General features: G+C 38.0%; 1 protein-coding gene across 4 annotated transcripts in view; it reads left to right on the top strand.

The window, feature by feature from the left end:
- wdpcp (WD repeat containing planar cell polarity effector) overlaps positions 1-20,042 on the top strand; it is a 97,766-nt gene that overhangs the window by 37,550 nt on the left and 40,174 nt on the right. For 3 of the 4 annotated variants that reach the window (XR_013819360.1, XM_079852762.1, XM_079852761.1), the window contains exons 2-3: positions 18,194-18,280; positions 19,262-19,306. Coding sequence is in view for 3 of the 4 variants with exons in the window: in XM_079852761.1 (XP_079708887.1) it covers positions 18,194-18,280; positions 19,262-19,306 (132 nt within the window). In the remaining variant the exon portion in view is untranslated. The remainder of the gene's footprint in view (positions 1-18,193; positions 18,281-19,261; positions 19,307-20,042) is intronic. The other variant, XM_079852763.1, reaches the window with a different exon arrangement.

The following is a 20,042-nucleotide window of genomic DNA, read 5'->3' as shown; positions in this document are numbered from 1 at the left end:
AGTGTATATTTCAGTAAAAAAATAAATAAAAAAAATCCTTGTTTTAAGGATATTTACATATTTTTACTTAGAAACAAGACTAATATATTAAGAATTTTTTATTTATTTTTTGCTCTCAACAGTTGTTTCCTGGGAATAAATTGTGATGTGGCACCAATATGAAACTCATAAACATTGATAATTATGTTGTTCTTTGGGCACACTTGTCTCATAGGAGCATTTTAGGCCGTCAAAGTGATGTAACTCGCGGCAGAGGCATGACACATTCTCAAGTAAGACTCAGTCCACGTCACTCGCACTGGCTCTTAGTCACACAACTGAATGGCGAGGACCATCTCATTTAGTTAATCAGGAGAGGGTGATGTCTGAAATATGAGATCTCTGACAACCATTTTAATTCTTTAACTGCTGCAGAATACTCTCTGAGCTCTAGTCCCGGCCCTGCGGGCCCCTGCTTGGGAAAGCTGATATAGAATCTGACAAGACAGGGCTTGACACAGCAATGCACTTCCCTGCCATTGTGTCCACTGACCTGGGGCCAGCTGCCTGCATTTGAGGATTTTCCCATATAAAGAGGAAGAGGGGAAACGTGTATGTGTTGACTATCATCAGTCAAATACAACATGTAGCAGCCATGGATAGAATAGCAGGGAGTGTGTGTGCTGGGTTTAACATCAAATGGGCATCCCATTAGAGTCGAAGCCATTGTGTTTGTAGAGGGGCACATGGGTGGGTGTGTTTTGTGTATGCATGGTTGATCATTCTGGTTTTTTGTCAGATGGAGCTCCACCAGGTGTCAGAGAATTCCCAGTCCAACCCAGCACTCCTTTTCCGCCTGCTCTCTCTGTTCCTTCTCACCCGCTCACAGACTCACATGATGATGCTCAAACTCAAAGGTCAAGGGTCACACAGGAAAATCCGACCTTTATTTTAAATTGAAAATAACTTTGTGTCTCGTCTCTGTCCGTGGTGAAGGCTTTAGGGGTCAGAGAGAGGGCAAGACTCTTATCCAGACGGGCAAAACACCTGGAGAAAAAGATAACATTTCATTACAAGTTATACTTCAAATGTCAGTGTAGTCTGTGAAAATTGTGCATTGCTAGTAATCAGGTTTTTTTACACGGATCTCAACCAGCCTGACTCGGCAACATTGGCTCCACCAATGGCAGGAATTGGGGATGGGACTGTCTTTTTGTTTGATGGATGGCAATTCTTTTTGATGCCAGAAATGATATTTAATAAGTTTAAAATTATATTAAAAATATTATATTATTTTATATCTTTTTTGGCTAAATTGTTGAATGTGGATATAAATAAGTGGTCCCATGATTTTTCCCATGAGAGGTGCGTAAATTATATATATTTTATTTTTAATTATATTTTTTAAATGAAAAGTTTTCACTCAGAAATTGCTAGTCAATTTCACAAATAAAGAAATAGCACGTACTGTAACACATTGAATTAAACGTTTAATTTTGGAATAGATTTTTTATGTTAAACATTCTCCAAATAAGCTTGGTTTTATTTACAATTTTGAAAAATCATTTTTTGACAGTGTTTCATAAAAAGATCTCTGGGGATGTGATTTTTTTTGTCCTCTGTGTGGTCTGATGTAGAAATAACTCTGAAAGGTCTAAATGAGGTCGATCACTCTTGATGTCACCCTGAAGAAAAAGAGAGTGAGGGAAAGAGAGTGAGAGGAAGGGCAGGCATGTGCTGTGTAGCTGCCACCATGTCAACTTTTTCCTTTCTGGACTGACAGGTTGTCATTTTTTTGTGACCGCATCCTGCAGACTCTCCGTAATGAGCTGCTGTGAAGTCCGGAACATTCTCCTGACCTTTCAGCTGCTCGCGACGTTCCGAGGTCTTCTCCTTCCACGCATCCTTGTCAAAGGGCCAAACCGCAAAACGTCAGGGGATGAACGCTGGCAGGGACATTAAAGAAAGTAAATCCAACAACAAAAACAAAGACACGGACACACTGACACCTGTCTCACCAGCACCTGTCTCACCAACATCCGCACTGGACACTGATAGACAGACTCCTAGAGCTGCTTCTCCGTTGTTTAGCGGCTCCTTGCGGTTTTGGCTTTTGTTGATGCTGATGTTTACTCACCTTTGGTCACCAGAATTTATTTCACAAACAAACTCTAGCCTAGTGTTTGAAAGTCACAGGGGAAAAAAACCAGAGTATGCAGGAAAAAAAAAGATCCCCGCCATTTCTTAAATGACAAGAAATTCCTTGGCTCTGAGAAGTGTGACCCAACCTCGCGCCCCCACTGTTTGGCTTTCTGCTCCAGGTCTCTGGGTAAACACCTGCTTAAAAGGCATCGCTCCTTTTTTCTGTCTTCTGTTCTTTTCTTGGCCCTCTTTCTCCTGATCATTTTGCTCTAATGACGTTTACAGATGTACTTAGACCTCCTTGTGAGTGTTTTAGACTCAGGCTATTACCACCCATGTTTACAGCTATGCTAACAAGAATCGCATTACGCCCGACCTGTCGGGATAGAAGAATTCAAACCAAAGCTCATTCAAAGCTGTCTTTATCTAAGTGCTTAGCAAGACAGCCAGCCTAGACATTCAATTTAAAACTCCCATACATGCAGTCATATACGTTTGTGGGTATTAAATTGTTGTAAACCCACACATTCACACATATAAACCCACACACACACACATAATAATAATAATAATATAACTACACGTTGAGTCAATTTGACATGGGTTTGGCTCAGCTTTGCCCAGATTTTGAGAAAACTGAGTGTGATAGACATAGGGCTGGCTATCGATTCTGATGTCCCAATTGTTAATTGAATGATTACATTTTCACTGACCCCACCACAAAAAGCCACAATTGAGCCATTTATCCTTGCATTGTAATAAATAAGGTTATGGCACCTACAATTTGAGATACCAGTGAAATTTAGCCTAACAATTCTCGATTCCAATTTCGATACCACAGCTAAAACTACGGACTAAATTTCAAAGACTATTAAAGACAAGTAAACAGTCATTAATAAATAAAAACAAATAATTAAACTGCAAGCAATAGTAAATGAATAAATACAAAAGAACAAAGATACAAATTAAATAATCAGTGCTTTTAATGTTTTTCAGGTAGGCATGTACAGAAACTGAATAAAGAAATCGAATCTGTAAAATAACACTGCATGTAATCTTCACTGTACAAATTAAATAAAGGTTAATCCTTATTTAAGTTACAGAAACGTTATTCAGTTAAGAGCAGAGAGTGATTTCGTTGTCTTTTGTAGTTTGATTAGCAGCAGGAATATTAGGCTGCTGTCGCTTTAAGACTAATGCACGGACCCAATATAATGATGCACATGCGTTCTTTCTCTACATTTCACTGAAGCCACAACCGACTTGGATAAACTGTTTACTTGGATACTCGCAAAGGCGGGCATTTTGAGACAAATCTGTGTGAATTTGTCAGTTTAGGCGCAGGGAGACGTGAAAGAGAATTAATTTTAATATTTGCACCAGATGCGCTTCGGGTGTGTGAGCACACAAAACTTCTCAGCGCGCGGGTTTGCAAATTATACACTTTCGTGACCATGTAGCACTGGCCCGATCGCAACCGTGACAGTTCCTTCAACTGTCCGGAACGTCTTTCATGCTGAATGGAAAAGGGTAATATTGCTTTTATATAGGCTAGCAGGTAATTTAACAAGTAACTTGCTATATTTTTTGCTTCACCAATAAAAATAGTTCTAAATTAACCACAGCAAATTTAACTTCTGCACATTGCCCAGTTACACATTGTGGTGTTTTGTTCCAGAAGGAACAAGGAAGTGTTTTTTTTTAATGAATCAGTTGAGTAAATGATTCTATGACTCACTAAATACTATTCAAGGACTGTATTTATGAGTATGTAAATTGGTATGCAGTGTGTAAATGTTTCATTCCTAAAAAGGAATGTTTTTTAATGAATCAGTTGAATCAATAAGTAAATGACTCACTCAAAATGACTCATAGCCTACATGACATGGATACATATTCTGGCTTCCCAATACATTACAACAGCGATAATCAAAAACACGCGGACATAACAGGCATTCTTTGTAAACGTCTGTCCTTCGAATGAGACGTTAAACCCAGGTCCTGACTCTCTGTGGTCATTAAAAATCCCCATGGCACTTCTTGTAAAGAGTAGGGGTGTAACCCCAGTGTCCTGGCCAAATTCCCTCCATTGACTATTATCAATCATGGCCTCCTTAAAATCTCCATCAACACTCTCTCTCCTCTCCAGCTGGTGTGTGGTGAGCGCACTGGTGCCGTTGTACTGTGGCTGCCGTCGCATCATCCAAGTGGATGCTGCACACTGGTGGTGGTTGAGGAGAGAAACCTTTGTTTAATGCGAGTGCCATATGCTGGACATAACCAGTCATTTCATCATCATGAAGAACCTTCCATGGATTCTTTCCATTGTTCAAAAGTTTCTTTAGATTATTAAAATGTTCTTCACACTAAGAAAGGTTCTTTTTGGAACCAAAAACGGTTCTTCTATGGCACCACTGCTAAAAAACTCAGTTAATGCTGCTAACTGTTGTTTGAGAGTGCTGGCAACTCCTGTACATGTTTGAGCCGATCTTCTCTGTCTCAAACTCTCTCTTTTTTTCCTTCTGTCTGAACTTTTCAACTCTTGAACTCTCAGTGACCTCGCTTGCCTGCTCTTTAACAGCAATTGGAGTAGATTCTTCCTTTTCAGATCATCCCTGTCGGGATCTCCTCGTTTTTCACACTTTGTTCATTCCTTTCTCTTCTCATTTGACAGACAGACAGACCTGCCCCCCGGCCACGTCACTCACGCTGCCCAACTTCATTTACGGCCCTGATTGACACCTCTTACACACGCGCTCGCACACACAGACATACTGTAGATGTCTTCTCACATGAATAGTATTAGCTTTACCTCATTTTGAGCTGCTTGCCTGTCAGTCGCTATTATTTGCCTGCTGAATGTGAATAGAGGCCTCTCTCAAAGACACTCAGGCAGTTTGTGTGTGTGTGTGCGCGCACCATGGCGCCACTCTGTCCTTGTGTCTCTTCAGTGGCACCTTCATGTTGTGTGGTGTAGCCACTTGTCTCTCCCTTTATGAGGACCTGGGAAAGTGGAGGAAAGAAATAGATGAGTGAACTGATATGATACGGTATAAATTGTATGAAGCTTTGGTATTTCAACTGCTAACAGCAGACAGATGGGAATATATAGACTAATTTAGATAATTTATTTGCTTGCATGTGGTTTTCTGGCTGTAAATATACATTTAAGCAAGTATTTCTATAAAAGATTATAACAGACTTTCAGAAAAATACTCTGGTTAAGATCAAGTAATTATGGCTTGATTATTTACATAATGGCAAGAAAATTTGTCAGAACAATCCAACCGTCTCCATTGACTTTGAAGCGTGAAGCAGGCTCCTTGTCATTTCTGACTTGTAACAAAAAACAAAATGATGTCTAAAAGCTGCTATGTGACACGGTGTACAGCAAACAAGCTAAAGGAAAACACAGAAATAAGTTTTTATAAGCTGTCGACTCCAAAAACCGAAAAAAATAAACAAAAGTGGATACAGGCACTTGAGACACAGTGCATCGTGTCATATTAATCTGAGAACTACGCCCACTGGAGGGGAACGTAATCGGCGACAGGGATAGCTTAGCTTGCAGAAATATAATATATAAAACTGACATTTGGATATTTGACTTACCAGTGACAAAATGTTTACTGCACACGCACACGTGTATTTTTAGTGCACACTGAGTGTCAGGATCCCACAATTTACCCATTCGTTCAAGCCTGTCTCCACTTTTGTGTCCTTTGTGCGTTTTTTGGGGTCGACAGCTATTTCTGGGTTTTTTAGCTTGTTTGCTGTACATCTTGTCACATAGCAGCTTTTAGACATTGCTTTGTTTATCATTAGTCAGAAATGACAAGGAGACAGCCTCTTAAAATGCAAAGTCAATGGAGACGGTTGGATTGTTTTCCCCCCGGTGGGCGTGGTTTTCAGATTATGACGCGTGTCGCTCTGTCTCTATGACTTTTGTTTAAGGAATCTTTACAAAAAACAAAGCCAGATGGAAAGTTACATTTTAAATTAAAACAATATTAAAGAAATATGTTCTGTTCTGATTTTTCTCCGTTTACAGACAATAAAAATGATTTGATTTACAATTAATTTATAGTTTTTATTTTTGGATGTTCATCCGATCCGATCACACTAGTGGTAAAATGATTGAAAAAGTACTGTTTAGAAGTTTGGGGTCAGATTTTTTTTTTTTTTAAAGAAAGTAATATTTTACTTTTTTTAAATCAAACTGACAGTAAAGACATTTATAATGGTACAAAATATTTCTATTTCAAATAAATGCTATTCTTTTGACCTTTTTATTACTCTGAGAATCCTGAAAAAAGTGTCATGATTTCCACAAAAATATTAAGTACAGCTGTTTTCAACATTGATAATAATAAAAAATGGTTTCTTGATCACCAAATCAGCATATTAGAATATATTCTGAAGGATCATGTGACACTGAAGACTGGAGTAATGATGCTGAAAATTCAGCCTTGCCATCACAGGTGTAACTTTGTTGACGTGGAAGCAGACAAAGATGATGGTGAAGAGAACCCAAGTGCAGTTTATTTACAGTGTCCAAAAACGTGAAACAAACCATGAACAAAAACTTGACAAATGGAAACATGGAACGGCATGCGTATTTCAATACACGACAACTAGACAAGGCAACTATCACAACCAACAAACAAACAAAACGGGTTCAACAAACAAGAACCAATCAGAACACGACACATAAAACAGGGGAACCATTCAGAACATGACACATTAGACAAGATGATCACACGAGGGCAAGGGGAACACATGACAAAACCAGGAACCAAAACATCAACAAAAAAAAAACAAAGAAATAAAACATGAACATGAAACTAAACTCAAAACTACTGTAAACGTGACAACAGGAATGATGGGGACATAAAAATTGACAAGAATGATGGTCTAAGGTGGTTTAGGTGGTTAAGATGGTCTAAGGTGGTCTATAAGTCCTAACCAGTTTGGACAAAAATATTTGTCCAACAGTCCTTGGTCCCCCCTTGGGCTACTTATCACTCTTACTTACACTCTCTCTCTCTTTCTCTCTCTCTCTCTCTCTCTCTACACATCATCTTCTTTCTCCTCTGTCTTATCACCCTCCCCACAGCACTCCTGGGCATCCTCCAGTATCCCTCCATGCCCTTCTGTAATCTGTGACACCATTTTGTCAGCACATCTACTTGTATGTTTGACTTCCCTGTTCCCCTTTCCGTTTCTCTCTCCTAAAGTGTTTTCTTTTGTTTTGTGTCTTTTTAATGTTAATGCTGATGGCCATGGCTAGGCTGTGCCCTAGAGGACTCTGATAAGAGCTGCTGCCTTTTCTGTTTTCTTTTTGTTGTACTGTATTATATTTTCACTTCAGTGGCTTCAGGTTGAGATACAGAAGAAAGAGAGAGAGGAAGAACAGAGATGATGATGCTGAAAGTCCACACACAAGTGGAAGTATTATTTATACATGTATATGTATATGTATATGTATATGTATATGTATATGTATATGTATATACACACACACAGTGCTTTGTGAAAGTATTCGTACCCCTTCATTTTTTTTCACACTTTGATGATGCTGCCGTATGTTAAACTCCTTTACATAAACTCCGTATGCTACACTCCATACACTATAATGACAAATCTAGAAAACAGATTTGTCACAACTTCACAAATTTATTAAAAAGGAAAAACTGAAATAGGTATATTACAAGTATTTGTACTCTTTACTCAGTACTGAGTTGAAGCAACTTTACAGCCTCAAGTCTTCTCGAGTATATCAAGTATGATGCGACAAGATTTGTACATCTGGATTTGGTGATTTTCTGCTATTCTTCTCCTCAGATTATGTCAGGTTGGATGGGGACTGTCTGTGGACAGCCATTTTTCAGGTTTCTCCAGAGATGTGCAATTGGGTTCAAGTTCAGGCTCTGGCTGGGCCACTCAAGGACATTCACAGAGTTGCCCATAAGCCACTCTTGCATTGTAGGGTCATTGTCATGTTGGAAGGTGAACCTCCAATAGTCCGAGGTTATGAATGCTCTGGACCAGGTTTTCATTAAGGCTATCTCTACATTTTGCTGCAATGAGCTTTCATTCTACACTGACGAGTCCCCCAGTCCCTGCCGCTGAAAAACACCCCCACAGCAAGATGCTGCCACCACCCCACCTTACTGATGATGAGCAGTGTGTGGTTTCCTCCATAGATGATGCTTGGAACGGAGGTTCATCAGACCAGAGAATCTTGTTTCTCACAGTCTGAGAGAGTCCTTTTAGGTGCTTTTTTTGTTGTTGACAAATATCAAGTGGGCTTTCATTTGTCTTCTCTGAGGGGAGGCTTGAGTCTGGCCACTCTGCCATAAAGTCCAGATAATTGGAGTGTTGCAGTGATGTTTGTCCTTCAGTAAATTTCTCTCATCTCCATTATATCATCATGGAGCTCAACCAGGGTGACCATTACCTTCTTGGTCACCACTCTAGTCAAGGCCCTTCTCCACCGATTGCTCAGTTTGGCCAGGAAGCCAGCTCTAGGAAGAGTTCTGGTTGTTCCAAACTTTTTCCATTAAGGATTATGGAGGTTACATTCTTCTGTGAACCTTCAATGCAGCAGAAATTTATTTTTAGTCTTCCCCAGATCTGTGTCCTCGCACAATCCTGTGTCTGAGCTCTACAGGCAGTTTCATTTGACCTCATGGCTTGGGTTTTGCTCTGATATGCATTTTCAGTCATTTAAAGTAGTTTAACAATGCAGCAACAACAATACGTGAAAGAAATGAAGGGCTACGAATACTTTCGCAAGACACTATCACAGCACATATATGTATGTATATGTGTGTGTATATATATATATATATATATATATATATATATATATACAGGTGCTGGTCATAAAATTAGAATATCATCAAAAAGTTTATTTATTTCAAGAATTCAACTTAACAGGTGAAACTAATGTATTATATAGACTCATTACATGCAAAGTGAGATATTTCAAGCCTTTATTTGTTAAAATTTTGATGATTATGGCTTACAGCTTATGAAACCCACAAAATCAAAATCCCAGAAAATTAGAATATTACATGAAATCACACAGTAATTACACAGTGATACCATGGTCATTGAACCAGGTTTTGGTTATTTTGGCAGTGTGGGCAGGTGCAAATCCTGCTGGAAAATGAAGGAAGCATGAAGTGCTCTGGAAATGTCCTGGTAGACGGCTGCGTTGACTCTGGATTTAATAAAGCACAGTGGACCAAAGTCCTCTTTTCTGATGAGAGCAAATTTTGCATCTCATTTGGAAACCAAGGTCCCAGAGTCTGGAGGAAGAATGGAGAGGCACACAATCCAAGATGCTTGAAGTCCAGTGTGAAGTTTCCACAGTCTGTGTTGGTTTGGGGAGCCATGTCATCGGCTGGTGTTGGTCCACCGTGCTGTCCACTCAACGCAGCCGTCTACCAGGACATTTCCAGAGCACTTCATGCTTCCTTCAGCAGACAAGCTTTATGGAGATGCTGACTTCATTTTCCAGCAGGATTTGCACCTGCCCACACTGGCAAAATAACCCAAACCTGCTTCAATGACCATGGTATCACTGTGTAATTACTGTGTGATTTCATGTAATATTCTAATTTTCTGGGATTTTGATTTCATGGGTTTCATAAGCTGTAAGCCATAATCATCAAAATTACAACAAATAAAGGCTTGAAATATCTCACTTTGCATGTAATGAGTCTATATAATATATTAGTTTCACCTGTTAAGTTGAATTCTTGAAATAAATACATTTCTAATTTTATGACCAGCACCTGTATATATATATATATATATATATATATATATATATATATATATATATATATATATATATATATTAGGGCTGTCAAAAGATTAATCGCGATTAATCGCATCCAAAATAAAAGTTTGTGTTTACATAATATAGCCTATGTGTGTGTACTGTGTATAATTATTTCGTATATATAAATACACACACATGCATGTGTATATATATATATATTTAAGAAATATTTGCATACATATACTGTATATATATTTATATAGTTTATATTATATATATATATTTTTTTTTTATATATATATAAATAACACATTTTTCTTAAATATATACATGCATGTGTGTGTATTTATATATACAAATTTAATTATACACAGTACACACACATATATTATTAAAAACAAACTTTTATTTTGGATGCGATTAATCGCGATTAATCTTTTGACAGCCCTAATATATATATACAGTGCTATGTATAAGTTTAGACACCCATGCTAAAGTTGACTAAAAAGAGGAATAAAAAATCATCTTTTGGAAATTGAACTTAATGCCTTAATTAAAAAAATAAGGAAAAATCCAACCTTTAAGGACACCAATTTTCTTTGTGAATGAATAATGTATCGTAAATAAATAAATGTTCTTCCTTAAAATACAGGGTGCATAAGTTTGGACACCCCTATGTTAAATTCCCATAGAGGCAGGCAGATTTTTATTTTTAAAGGACAGTTACTTCATGGATCCAGGATACTATGCATCCTGATAAAGTTCCCTTGGCCTTTGGAATTAAAATAGCCCCACATCATCAGAGATGATCTTATGGAAAGTACTCCATGCCAATCTCTAGGTATGGTGAAGACTATGTGATGATGTGGGGATATTTTAATTCCAAAGGCCAAGGGAACTTTATCAGGATGCATAGTATCCTGGATCCATGAAGTAACTGGCCTTTAAAAATAAAAAATCTCCCTGCCTCTATGGGAATTTAACATAGGGGTGTCCAAACTTATGCACCCTGTATTTTAAGGAAGAACATTTATTTATTTACGAAACAATATTCATTCACAAAGAAAATTGGTGTCCTTAAAGGTTGGATTTTTCCAAAAAATATTAATTAAGGCATTAAGTTCAATTTCCAAAAGATGATTTTTTTATTCCTCTTTTTAGTCAACTTTAGCATGGGTGTCTAAACTTATGCATAGCACTGTATATATATATATATATATATATATATATATATATATATATATATATATATATATATATATATATATATATATATATATATATATATATATATATATATATGGAAAGTTTTGTTCTACAATGTAAATTACACACACCATGTCAACAACGCAAATTTTGAAGCTGTTATTTAACTAAATGAGAATGTTTGGGGTGTGAGTTTGTGCAGTTGATGTTGTAGAACCAAACATATCAAGTATCGTCAAAATATGTTCACCACACAGACCTTATATTACTCATAAATTGAAAACCCCATAAAACCCCATTGAAAAATCTAGAGTGAACCTGTGGTGAATTAGTCTTCCGGGTTTTGACTTCATTCCTGCAGCACTGTAAAAGAGAAATTGATTGATAGATTGATTGAGCATTGTTCCAGTGTTTGTCTTGTTGCAGACCGACTGTTTTGTACATTGTAAGGGGCTTTTTACATAGAAAGCTTTTTTTTTTGCATTTAAAATAGCAAGACACAGGGCAGTGGAATTCTGTTGAGAGACAGAAAAGTTGTCAGTGCGAAAAGTTCGACACTAGGCTGCTGTCAATGTGTGTAATATGTGAAACCTAATAACGTACGTGTACCAAAATCACAGCAAGTGTCAGAAAAAGGGTGTTGTGATTTTTTTTGAAAGGGGAAGAGTGAGAGGTGAAGGGTTAAGATGAAATTAAAATGCCTTTTTGAGGGGTGTTTGGGCGGGGGCTGCAGATCTTCACCTCTGGCGGTTTCCATGGTCTATAATTTCAGCTGTCAGTCCAGGTTAGATGGGACACTTTTACTTGTGTCTTTGACTGAAGAGAGTTTAGAAGAGAGAGAGGGAAAGTCAAGAGAGGACATGTCTGCTTTTCCCTCACTCATCTCCTGAAATCAGCAGGTGCATCTCTCTCCACTCTCTCCATTATGACCCTGATAGGGGCATGGGGTCACCAGGGGTCAATCACTTGCTGATGATTTTCTTTCCGTCTTTTCCGCTGCAGTCAGCTAAACTGCACTGGTTATCTGCGCTCGCCCTGCTGCACGTGAATTCACCGGTCTGACCTTTTTAATTTCATCTGACATTTTTTATTATTCAATTTGCCCTGTATTCTCGCACGTCGCTAAGGTCCTGTTGCTTTGAAAAAAGTCAGATGAAATAGAATATAAAAATGTAGAGTTGCTTGATTGCATTAAATAAATTGAAGGATGGAGGTGTGGATGATAATTGACTATGAAGGGCAGAACTAAAGGTACAGTTAAAATGAGAGTGCCATAAATGAGGAATGATAAATTTAATCTCGGCCTGATTAAATAAGTGAAAAGAGGAACGTCTCTTTGGGGTCAACCATTGGGCAAACAGAAAGATTGCCTGACGGACTCGTCCTTTGCTCAGGTTGAATATTAATGTGAATATGTCTGTGTTAGAGAGAGAAAAAGAGGGAAAGAGCACCGATAAGACTTTGATAAAGATTCGTTTTCCCAGGGATTTAATTATGTTGCCTTTTAAATCGGAGCAGGACCTGAGGGCCAGATGCTCCCTGTCCTTGTTGTAAAACATTCTCAGTACTGTTTGACTTTAAAGTTCACCTGCTTTGACAAATCTAATTTGTAATTTAGAGACTTACGGCAAGCGTACAAGTGCAACATGCTTTTCATAGGCCTCCTTAAAGGGTTAGTTCACCCAAAAATGAAAAGATTGTCATTAATTACTCACCCTGGTGTCATTCCAAACCCATAAGACCTTCGTTCATCTTTGGAACACAAATTAAGATATTTTTAGTGAAATCGAGAGGTTTCTGAACCAGCCAATAGGCAGCATCGTTATTGCAAATTTCAAAGCCCAGAAAGGTAGTGAAGACATCGTTAAAATAGTCCATGTGACTGCAGTGGTTCAACCTTAATGTTATGAAGTGATGAGAATACTTTTTGTGCACAAAAAAACAAGCAAAAAGAAAGACTTTATTCAACAATTTCTTCTATTCTGTGTCAGTCTCTGACGCTGTTCACAGTGTAAACAGTGCAGCGCTTCCAGGTTCAACTTCAGAACGCCGTCACTTCAGAGAACATGTCTCCACTGCTCTAGAGTTCAGTGGTGGCGTGCTTTACACCGATGCATCCGACGCTTTGCATTGCACTTGGTGATGTAAGGCTTGGGTGCAGCTGCTCGGCCTTGGAACACCTGAATTCAATGATTTGGAGGGTTGACCAAATACGTTTGGTAATATAGTGTACATCCTTGCTGAATAAAAGTGTTAATTTCTTTAACTTTAATTTCTAAAACAATTTTACTGCCCCCACATTTGAACTGTAGTGTATACATCAAACATAATGCATAACAACAAAAAGTAGTAGTATATATCAGATTTTTTGAGAAATTACCACTTGGTAGGTTTGGCTGATTGACTGAGGTCAAAGTCTCAACTGCTCTCTATCTGCTTCCCTTGAACAGATCTCAGGTAGACTGACTTGGTTCCTCAGCTCACCCCAGTGTTTAGACAGGCAGTAGTAGACGTCTACCTGAGGGGCTGATATACGACTAGAAGAGGTAGAGAACATGTTGGCCCCAGGATTAGGATTAGAGTTAGTTTGACAGCTGCCTAGCGTGGTTCCTGTAAATTTCCATGTGTCCAGAAACAGCCACAGACATGAATCTCTCTGATAGGAGTTTACTAAATAAAAAATTATCCTATCCTTTTGATGAGAAATTTATTGATTGCTTGGTAAGGTTAGCACATGTGTTTAGCTGCAGTGCTTATGAACAAGACACAGGTTCAGGTCAAGGTTCAGTAATTTCAAATAAAGCAGAAATGTTGGAATTATAAATACATACAGTTCTGCTCATAAGTTTGCATGCCCCTTGCAGAACTGGTTGGTCTAAACTTTTTGAATTAGATGATGGGGGTAAATTGTACACATTTAGTCTTCTTGGAAATGTAAATATATCATGTAGCTTCTAAAGGGCAGTGCTAAATGGAAAAAAAAGATCTTTAAACAAATTAGAAATTGTACAACCCACGGCTCATAATGCATCGTGTTGCCATCTTGAGCATCAGTAAATGTTTTCACCTTAACCTAATAGTTGTTTAGAGTCCCTCAATTGTTCTCAGTGTGAGAAGATGGATCTCAAAATCATACAGTCACTGTTGAAAATGGTTTAAATGTGCAGAAGATGCTAGAAAACCAAAGAATGTGAGGAAACTTGAGGATTTTCTGGATAACAGTGCTCGGTTTAACTGCTCATCATCCAAGTAATGACACACAGTTTCTAGATTCTAGCTTGTTTGTGCAAATTCTGTTATTTTGTCTTGTGGACTGTATGTCAACATCTGTTATTTGGAACAGACCCAGGACCTTACTAAATAAAAAATAAATGCCATATTTATGATCCCTCAAAGTTTTTTAATATTATCTTGCATATTCTGTAAGGGTTATGTAAACTTATGAACAGAACTGCTTTTTTTTCTTTAATATGTTCAGTTCTACATATTAAATATGATCTCTTTATTTACAGACCTCTTATGGACACTAGTTTTTTGACAAGCTTTTAAGATTTTAGGTCTAGATTAACACATACACATGCACTACACATTGTGTTTTAATTTTTTCTGGGGACTTTCCATACATAGACATAATGATTTTTAAACTGTACAAACTGTATATTAAATCCCCTTACACTAACCCTACCCCTAAACCTGCCAAGCACACAGAAAACTTTCTGCTTTTTTACATTTTCAAACAAGCCGCTAAATGCTGCCCAGGGAAGGGGAAATATATTATTTTTATTTATTTTTTATGTACGGGTTGGCTCTCTCATACATTCACGCTATTGACATAGAAGAGGCCTGTCACAGACAGATGATGCACTTGTCAGATTTCTCAAAGGATAACTCAAGTGTTTTTCAAAAGCATTTACACATTTCTCTCCTTCCTCTATTTAAGAGAGCTGGCCGGTCTCAATGAGAAAAGGAGAATCAGAAATACGAATGCAGATTTAATCTCATGCCCTGGACAAAAACTACCCCTCTCTCCACAAACTAACATCCTCTGCTACACACACCTGAAACAAGTGAAACAATCACTAAGAACTCTCAGACAGCTAATTAAACAATCAATCACAATTTCTCAAAAAAGCCAATTCAAAAACACTCGACGATGAGAAGTCCCTAAAGCTGCGATTCAGTGTGTGGCGTAGAAAGGGTTGTGTTCGTCCCACTGGCTGACCTCTCTTTTGTTCTTCCCCAGATCAGTAAATACTGCTTCTTAATTTGCTCGCGCATGGCACAATAAAAGCCCATTAACTCATGCAAATGTGTGGCCACTTCAGCAGCTTGCCACGGCCGGCTGGCGCTGCTGTGTTCACGATACTGTGGCATCTGCAGCGCGGCACTCTGGGACGTGGCCGCTGACACCGTGAACGAGCGCACAGGGAGCGCTGTGTCTCCGGTGAGTGCCAGGAAGGCAGTGTGCGCTGTGTTTTGATAAGCAGTCTGGCTAATTTGCCATTCAGGTCATTCGCATGTCTTAATTTAGGTGGAACAATGAGACCAATTGTCTCTTTTTTGTTTCACGTGAAGTGCTTCGCCGGCCTGTCTATCGAATCGCAGCCTTGCGTCGCCCTGATGTCAAAAGTAAAGATGCAATTCTGTCTCATTCTCAAGCTTATCTTGGCCTATTTGAAACAGGGTCATCAAAAATGAGCCTACCGTCTGACTGTCCATCTTAAAGTGTGAATTGAAGCTTCTTCCCTCTGTGGAGAAATTGGGTTTCTGTCGGGGAGAGAGAAAGAGCTGACTCGTTCTAAAAGCTGGTGAGAAGATGAAAGAATCCTCTTATGTCAGTAAACTTGTTAAGAGGCTGTGCTGGGGACAGCGTTTTCCCAACATTTTTCTTTTTTTTGGTTTAGCGTTATTTCATATTTGTGGTAAATTTTATTTATTTATTTAGGAAAGTGGCAGAATTTTTTTGCCCTTCTCTCTTTCTCTTTCTCCCTCTCCCCCTCTGTTAGCCCAGGCCTCGAGATAAGACTTGGCATGCTCAGCGCTAACCCTGTGACACAGACAGAAAGCAGAGATGCTGCTCTTCCTTCAATATGACATTAGATTTATTTTTTTTCTGCAACCTTTAGCCATCCAAACAGGTCACACGGATGGATAGACGGCTGGACCAGGAATATTTGAAAGTTATGTTTGGTCGCAGTCAAACTCCATGTTTCTGCTGAAGCAGTCGGTGCACATGCTCCACACTGTTTCGCTCATATGGGTGTCGCAGATTCTTATCCGGCATTCCCTGATCTCATTTCCATGTCTTTTTACACAATTATTTTCTGTGATTCTCCACTATCACTCATTAGCCATGTTTCCATCCACCTATTTTTATGCAAATTTTGGGATATCGTTTAAAAACATCACTGGATGGAAACGCCAAGATGCGCATAAATTCAAAAAAAGTCATAAGAAGACATGCGCATAAACTATGATGGAAACACATTTACTGATTAAATCCTTCAATACTCAACAAAAAACCTCACATGACTTTGCCTATGTGATTGAGTATGTGATTGTATCAGTTTCATTGCACAGCATCTCAAATGTTGATTTGATCACTCTGAAATGCCTGAGCCAAGGTCTGTCATCAGAATTATTTGGTATGATGACCTCCCAGAAGTGTCTCACATGATTGCGTTCCCAAACCCCAGACATCGGAACTCAAGATAACATGACAGCGTTTATTGCATTTCATCTGCATGCTCTGAAGCTCAAGTCATTTATGATGGATGAAAAAAGAGCCACAGTGGGTTCCCTGATTGTTGCAACTTCATTTTGTTCCTTTAAACACATGGGATGGAAATGGTGCTTTATTTGAAAATCTTTTATATATTCCAATTTTGTGCATAAGTTAAATTCGCAACTTTGGATGGAAACACAGCTATTTACTGCTGGAAGTGTTTACTTTTTGATATACAGTATTAAGCTGCTTTAATTAACATCTGGGATATTTCATGCCATATTGTCATGTCTAGCTAAATTTTTTATACTATTTAATCAAATAAATTAAAAATAAAACACTAATTCTTAGTGAATATAGGTATAACAAAATTAGAATGTACAGTATTAAATTAGCTAAAGAATACATGTGACAGTGTTATTAAATTGAGTGTTTTTAAAAGATAAACTTTAATTGAGCATTATATATGTAAAAATTTAGCAAATGAGCATGTTACGTTACATAAAAAAAAATCTCTAATATCAGCTGATAACTGATGTGGTACCAATATTTTGTGTGTCTCTAGATAAAAGTGTGTGATAAATGAATAAATGTTATTATAATCTAGCAATTGAAGTATACAAAATGAGACTGTTACTACAGTACCTAATAAATAGGCAAAAGCAGCTTGGTTTCTTGTGATTGTTTTTTGGGTAACATGTCCACCATCTGCTCCTGACTGGCATCTAATGTTTGTGTAGGAATGAATATACAAATCTTTTTGAATGCCATCTGTGTGAGAAAGAAAGAGAAAGTGTGCATGTTTGTGTCTTTGTGTTGTAGCCCACTGGTCCAGGGAGTTGTCACAGAGTGTGTGCGTGTGTGGAGGAGACAGAGGTGTGCTCACCTTGTTGAGACGTGCAGAGGTGTTCCACGCTGCGCTGACACCTGGCACAGAGCTCTGGCTCAAACCCAGACACACACCAGGAGCGAGTGTGTGTATGTGTGTTTGAAGAAAACAGAGAGTGTGTGAGTGGTGTCATAGTCTGGTGTGTGTGCCAGCATGTTGTGTCAGTAAGCACCCTTGAGATGCATATGTTTATCTGCATAGAGGATTCATCTTTTTTCATTCCCTTTAAGTTAATGTGTTTTTGCATGTGTTCAAAAGTGTATGAACTCAAATCGCTCCTCTTTTTTATTTTTTTGGACCGAAGGTGCCAAAAACTAGTTACAGTCTGAAAACAATCCTTCCTATCTCTCCAGCTCTCTGTGGTGATATGAAAGGCACAGTGCAGGGCTCTTGTTGCATATCTCCACTATTGTTCTGTCTGCCTTTCCTCTTTCTCACTGGCTCTCTCCCTGTTTAGACAGTCTTCTGTTTGAGTTCGATCAGATGTCGTTCTGCCTGGCGGAGCTGCACTTGTGGTCCTTCAGGAATAGCCTGCATGTCCCAGGTAATTAAAACACACTGAACGTCTCTCTTTCACACATTTTGTTGCCTCTCATGTCTGTTCCTGCTATCTCCTCTTTAATGTATTCTTTTCTTCTCATTAAATGTGCCCGTTTGCCTCTTTCTGAATTTGTCTTCTGTAATAATGAATATTAGTTCTTTCAGAGCCAGTTAAACTGCTGTGTCATACACTTATGTAGGTTATTATTACACCAGAGCAGTTCGTTTTTTTATTATAGACGTTCTATGGCCTATAATTAAATTTATGGCATACATAATTATAGCTTTTAAGAGGCAGTTTGTGATAAATACTTCATAAAGCACAACATTTCAATTTGTCATGCCGGGTTTTTATTGGTGCTTTATAGTAAAAACCCTCACATCCTCTGCTCCTGTTTTAACCTTTTTGAATGTTCCTTCTTCACCCTTTGGTTCTTCTCCTTGGGTATTCTGGTATACTGGAAGTGTGTGTAAGAGCAATGTGTATTTTGCTTTTTCTCACAGACTAGTCCAGTTATCAGTTATTTGGAAAATCCTGTGATAACATGTTGTCGCGGATTGTACGCATGCATGTTTGTGTACATGCATTATATTGTGTTCTGCAATCTGTTTGCAAGTATTTGTATGTGATTGGAGCTCTATCGCCTCAAGCCAGCCCTCCTGACCCGTGCATTGAGTGAGAGAGAGAGAGAGAGAGAGAGAGAGAGAGCGAGCAAGGGAATGAAACGCGCTGAATCCGCCAGTGTGAATGAATGAAAACTTAAAAAAATTATGCATGGATGGAAATGGTGTAGTCCATCTTTATTTTTAATACCATGTCAGAAGTACACAGTCTATGAAGAGTAAATCAACAGTAAATCCAATGCAGTCAAACATTATAGGTGCTCACATATTTTTCGTTATGTCGCCAACAGACCAGTGTTTCATTTTGTATTTGAATAGAACTCTGACCTCTTCTTCCCTCTTTTGATTTGCATTTTCACAGATACAGACATTGGCACGTACCAACTCTATGAAAAAGGAGAACCAGGTATGCTGCATCTTGTGATTTTCTTAAATATATCATTCATTTACAATCCTTATTTTTTTCTTAAATCAGTATTTAATTTGATTATACCTTACCTATTCAATTTTGAAAGATTTACCCCTAAAATAAGCTTAGAAAAAGCTGAAAAAAAGTCTGCTTCTTACGTGGGCCTGCTCATCACAGATGTTCTCTAAATGCTTCTGGGCAAATGAAGTGCCACCAGGTTTCTTGAGGTTTTTTTTTTTTATAATGTGTAACAGATTAAACATTTAATAATCCAGACCCCTCATGAGAGGACACAGCCAGCTCTGAAATGTGAAAAGCTTATTGATTAAAACAATGACAAAACTATTTTATTCATTTTTAATACTTCAGACTTGAGACTTGAAAGGTTTTGTTTGTTCCAATGTTTTATATGATAACGTCTGAGAAAACACAAAGGCTTTGATGTTTAAAGACTTTGAGATGGTTGAAGTCTCAGAGAATTAAGAAGGGGGAATGTAATAATGCAGTGTTAGTTTATTTCACATGCCTGTTTATTAATAGAGATCAAAATTTTAATGTTAAATCTGTAAAAACAGCATACAAACATGCCTGCATAAGTCATTCTGTTAATGTGTGTTCATATGAGTGACCATTTTTGTATTATTATTATGAAATCAATCTCAATCTCTGATGGTAATTTATTTAGATATTTTATCTCTCATCTCCCATTTATGATTCACACAAGGAATGAAAC

The sequence above is a fragment of the Squalius cephalus genome (assembly GCF_949319135.1).
Source record: "Squalius cephalus genome assembly, chromosome: 20".
NCBI classification, from domain to species: Eukaryota; Metazoa; Chordata; class Actinopteri; order Cypriniformes; family Leuciscidae; genus Squalius; species Squalius cephalus.
Note: the sequence above shows the minus strand (reverse complement) of the source record. Positions and strands in the feature narration are given on the sequence as shown.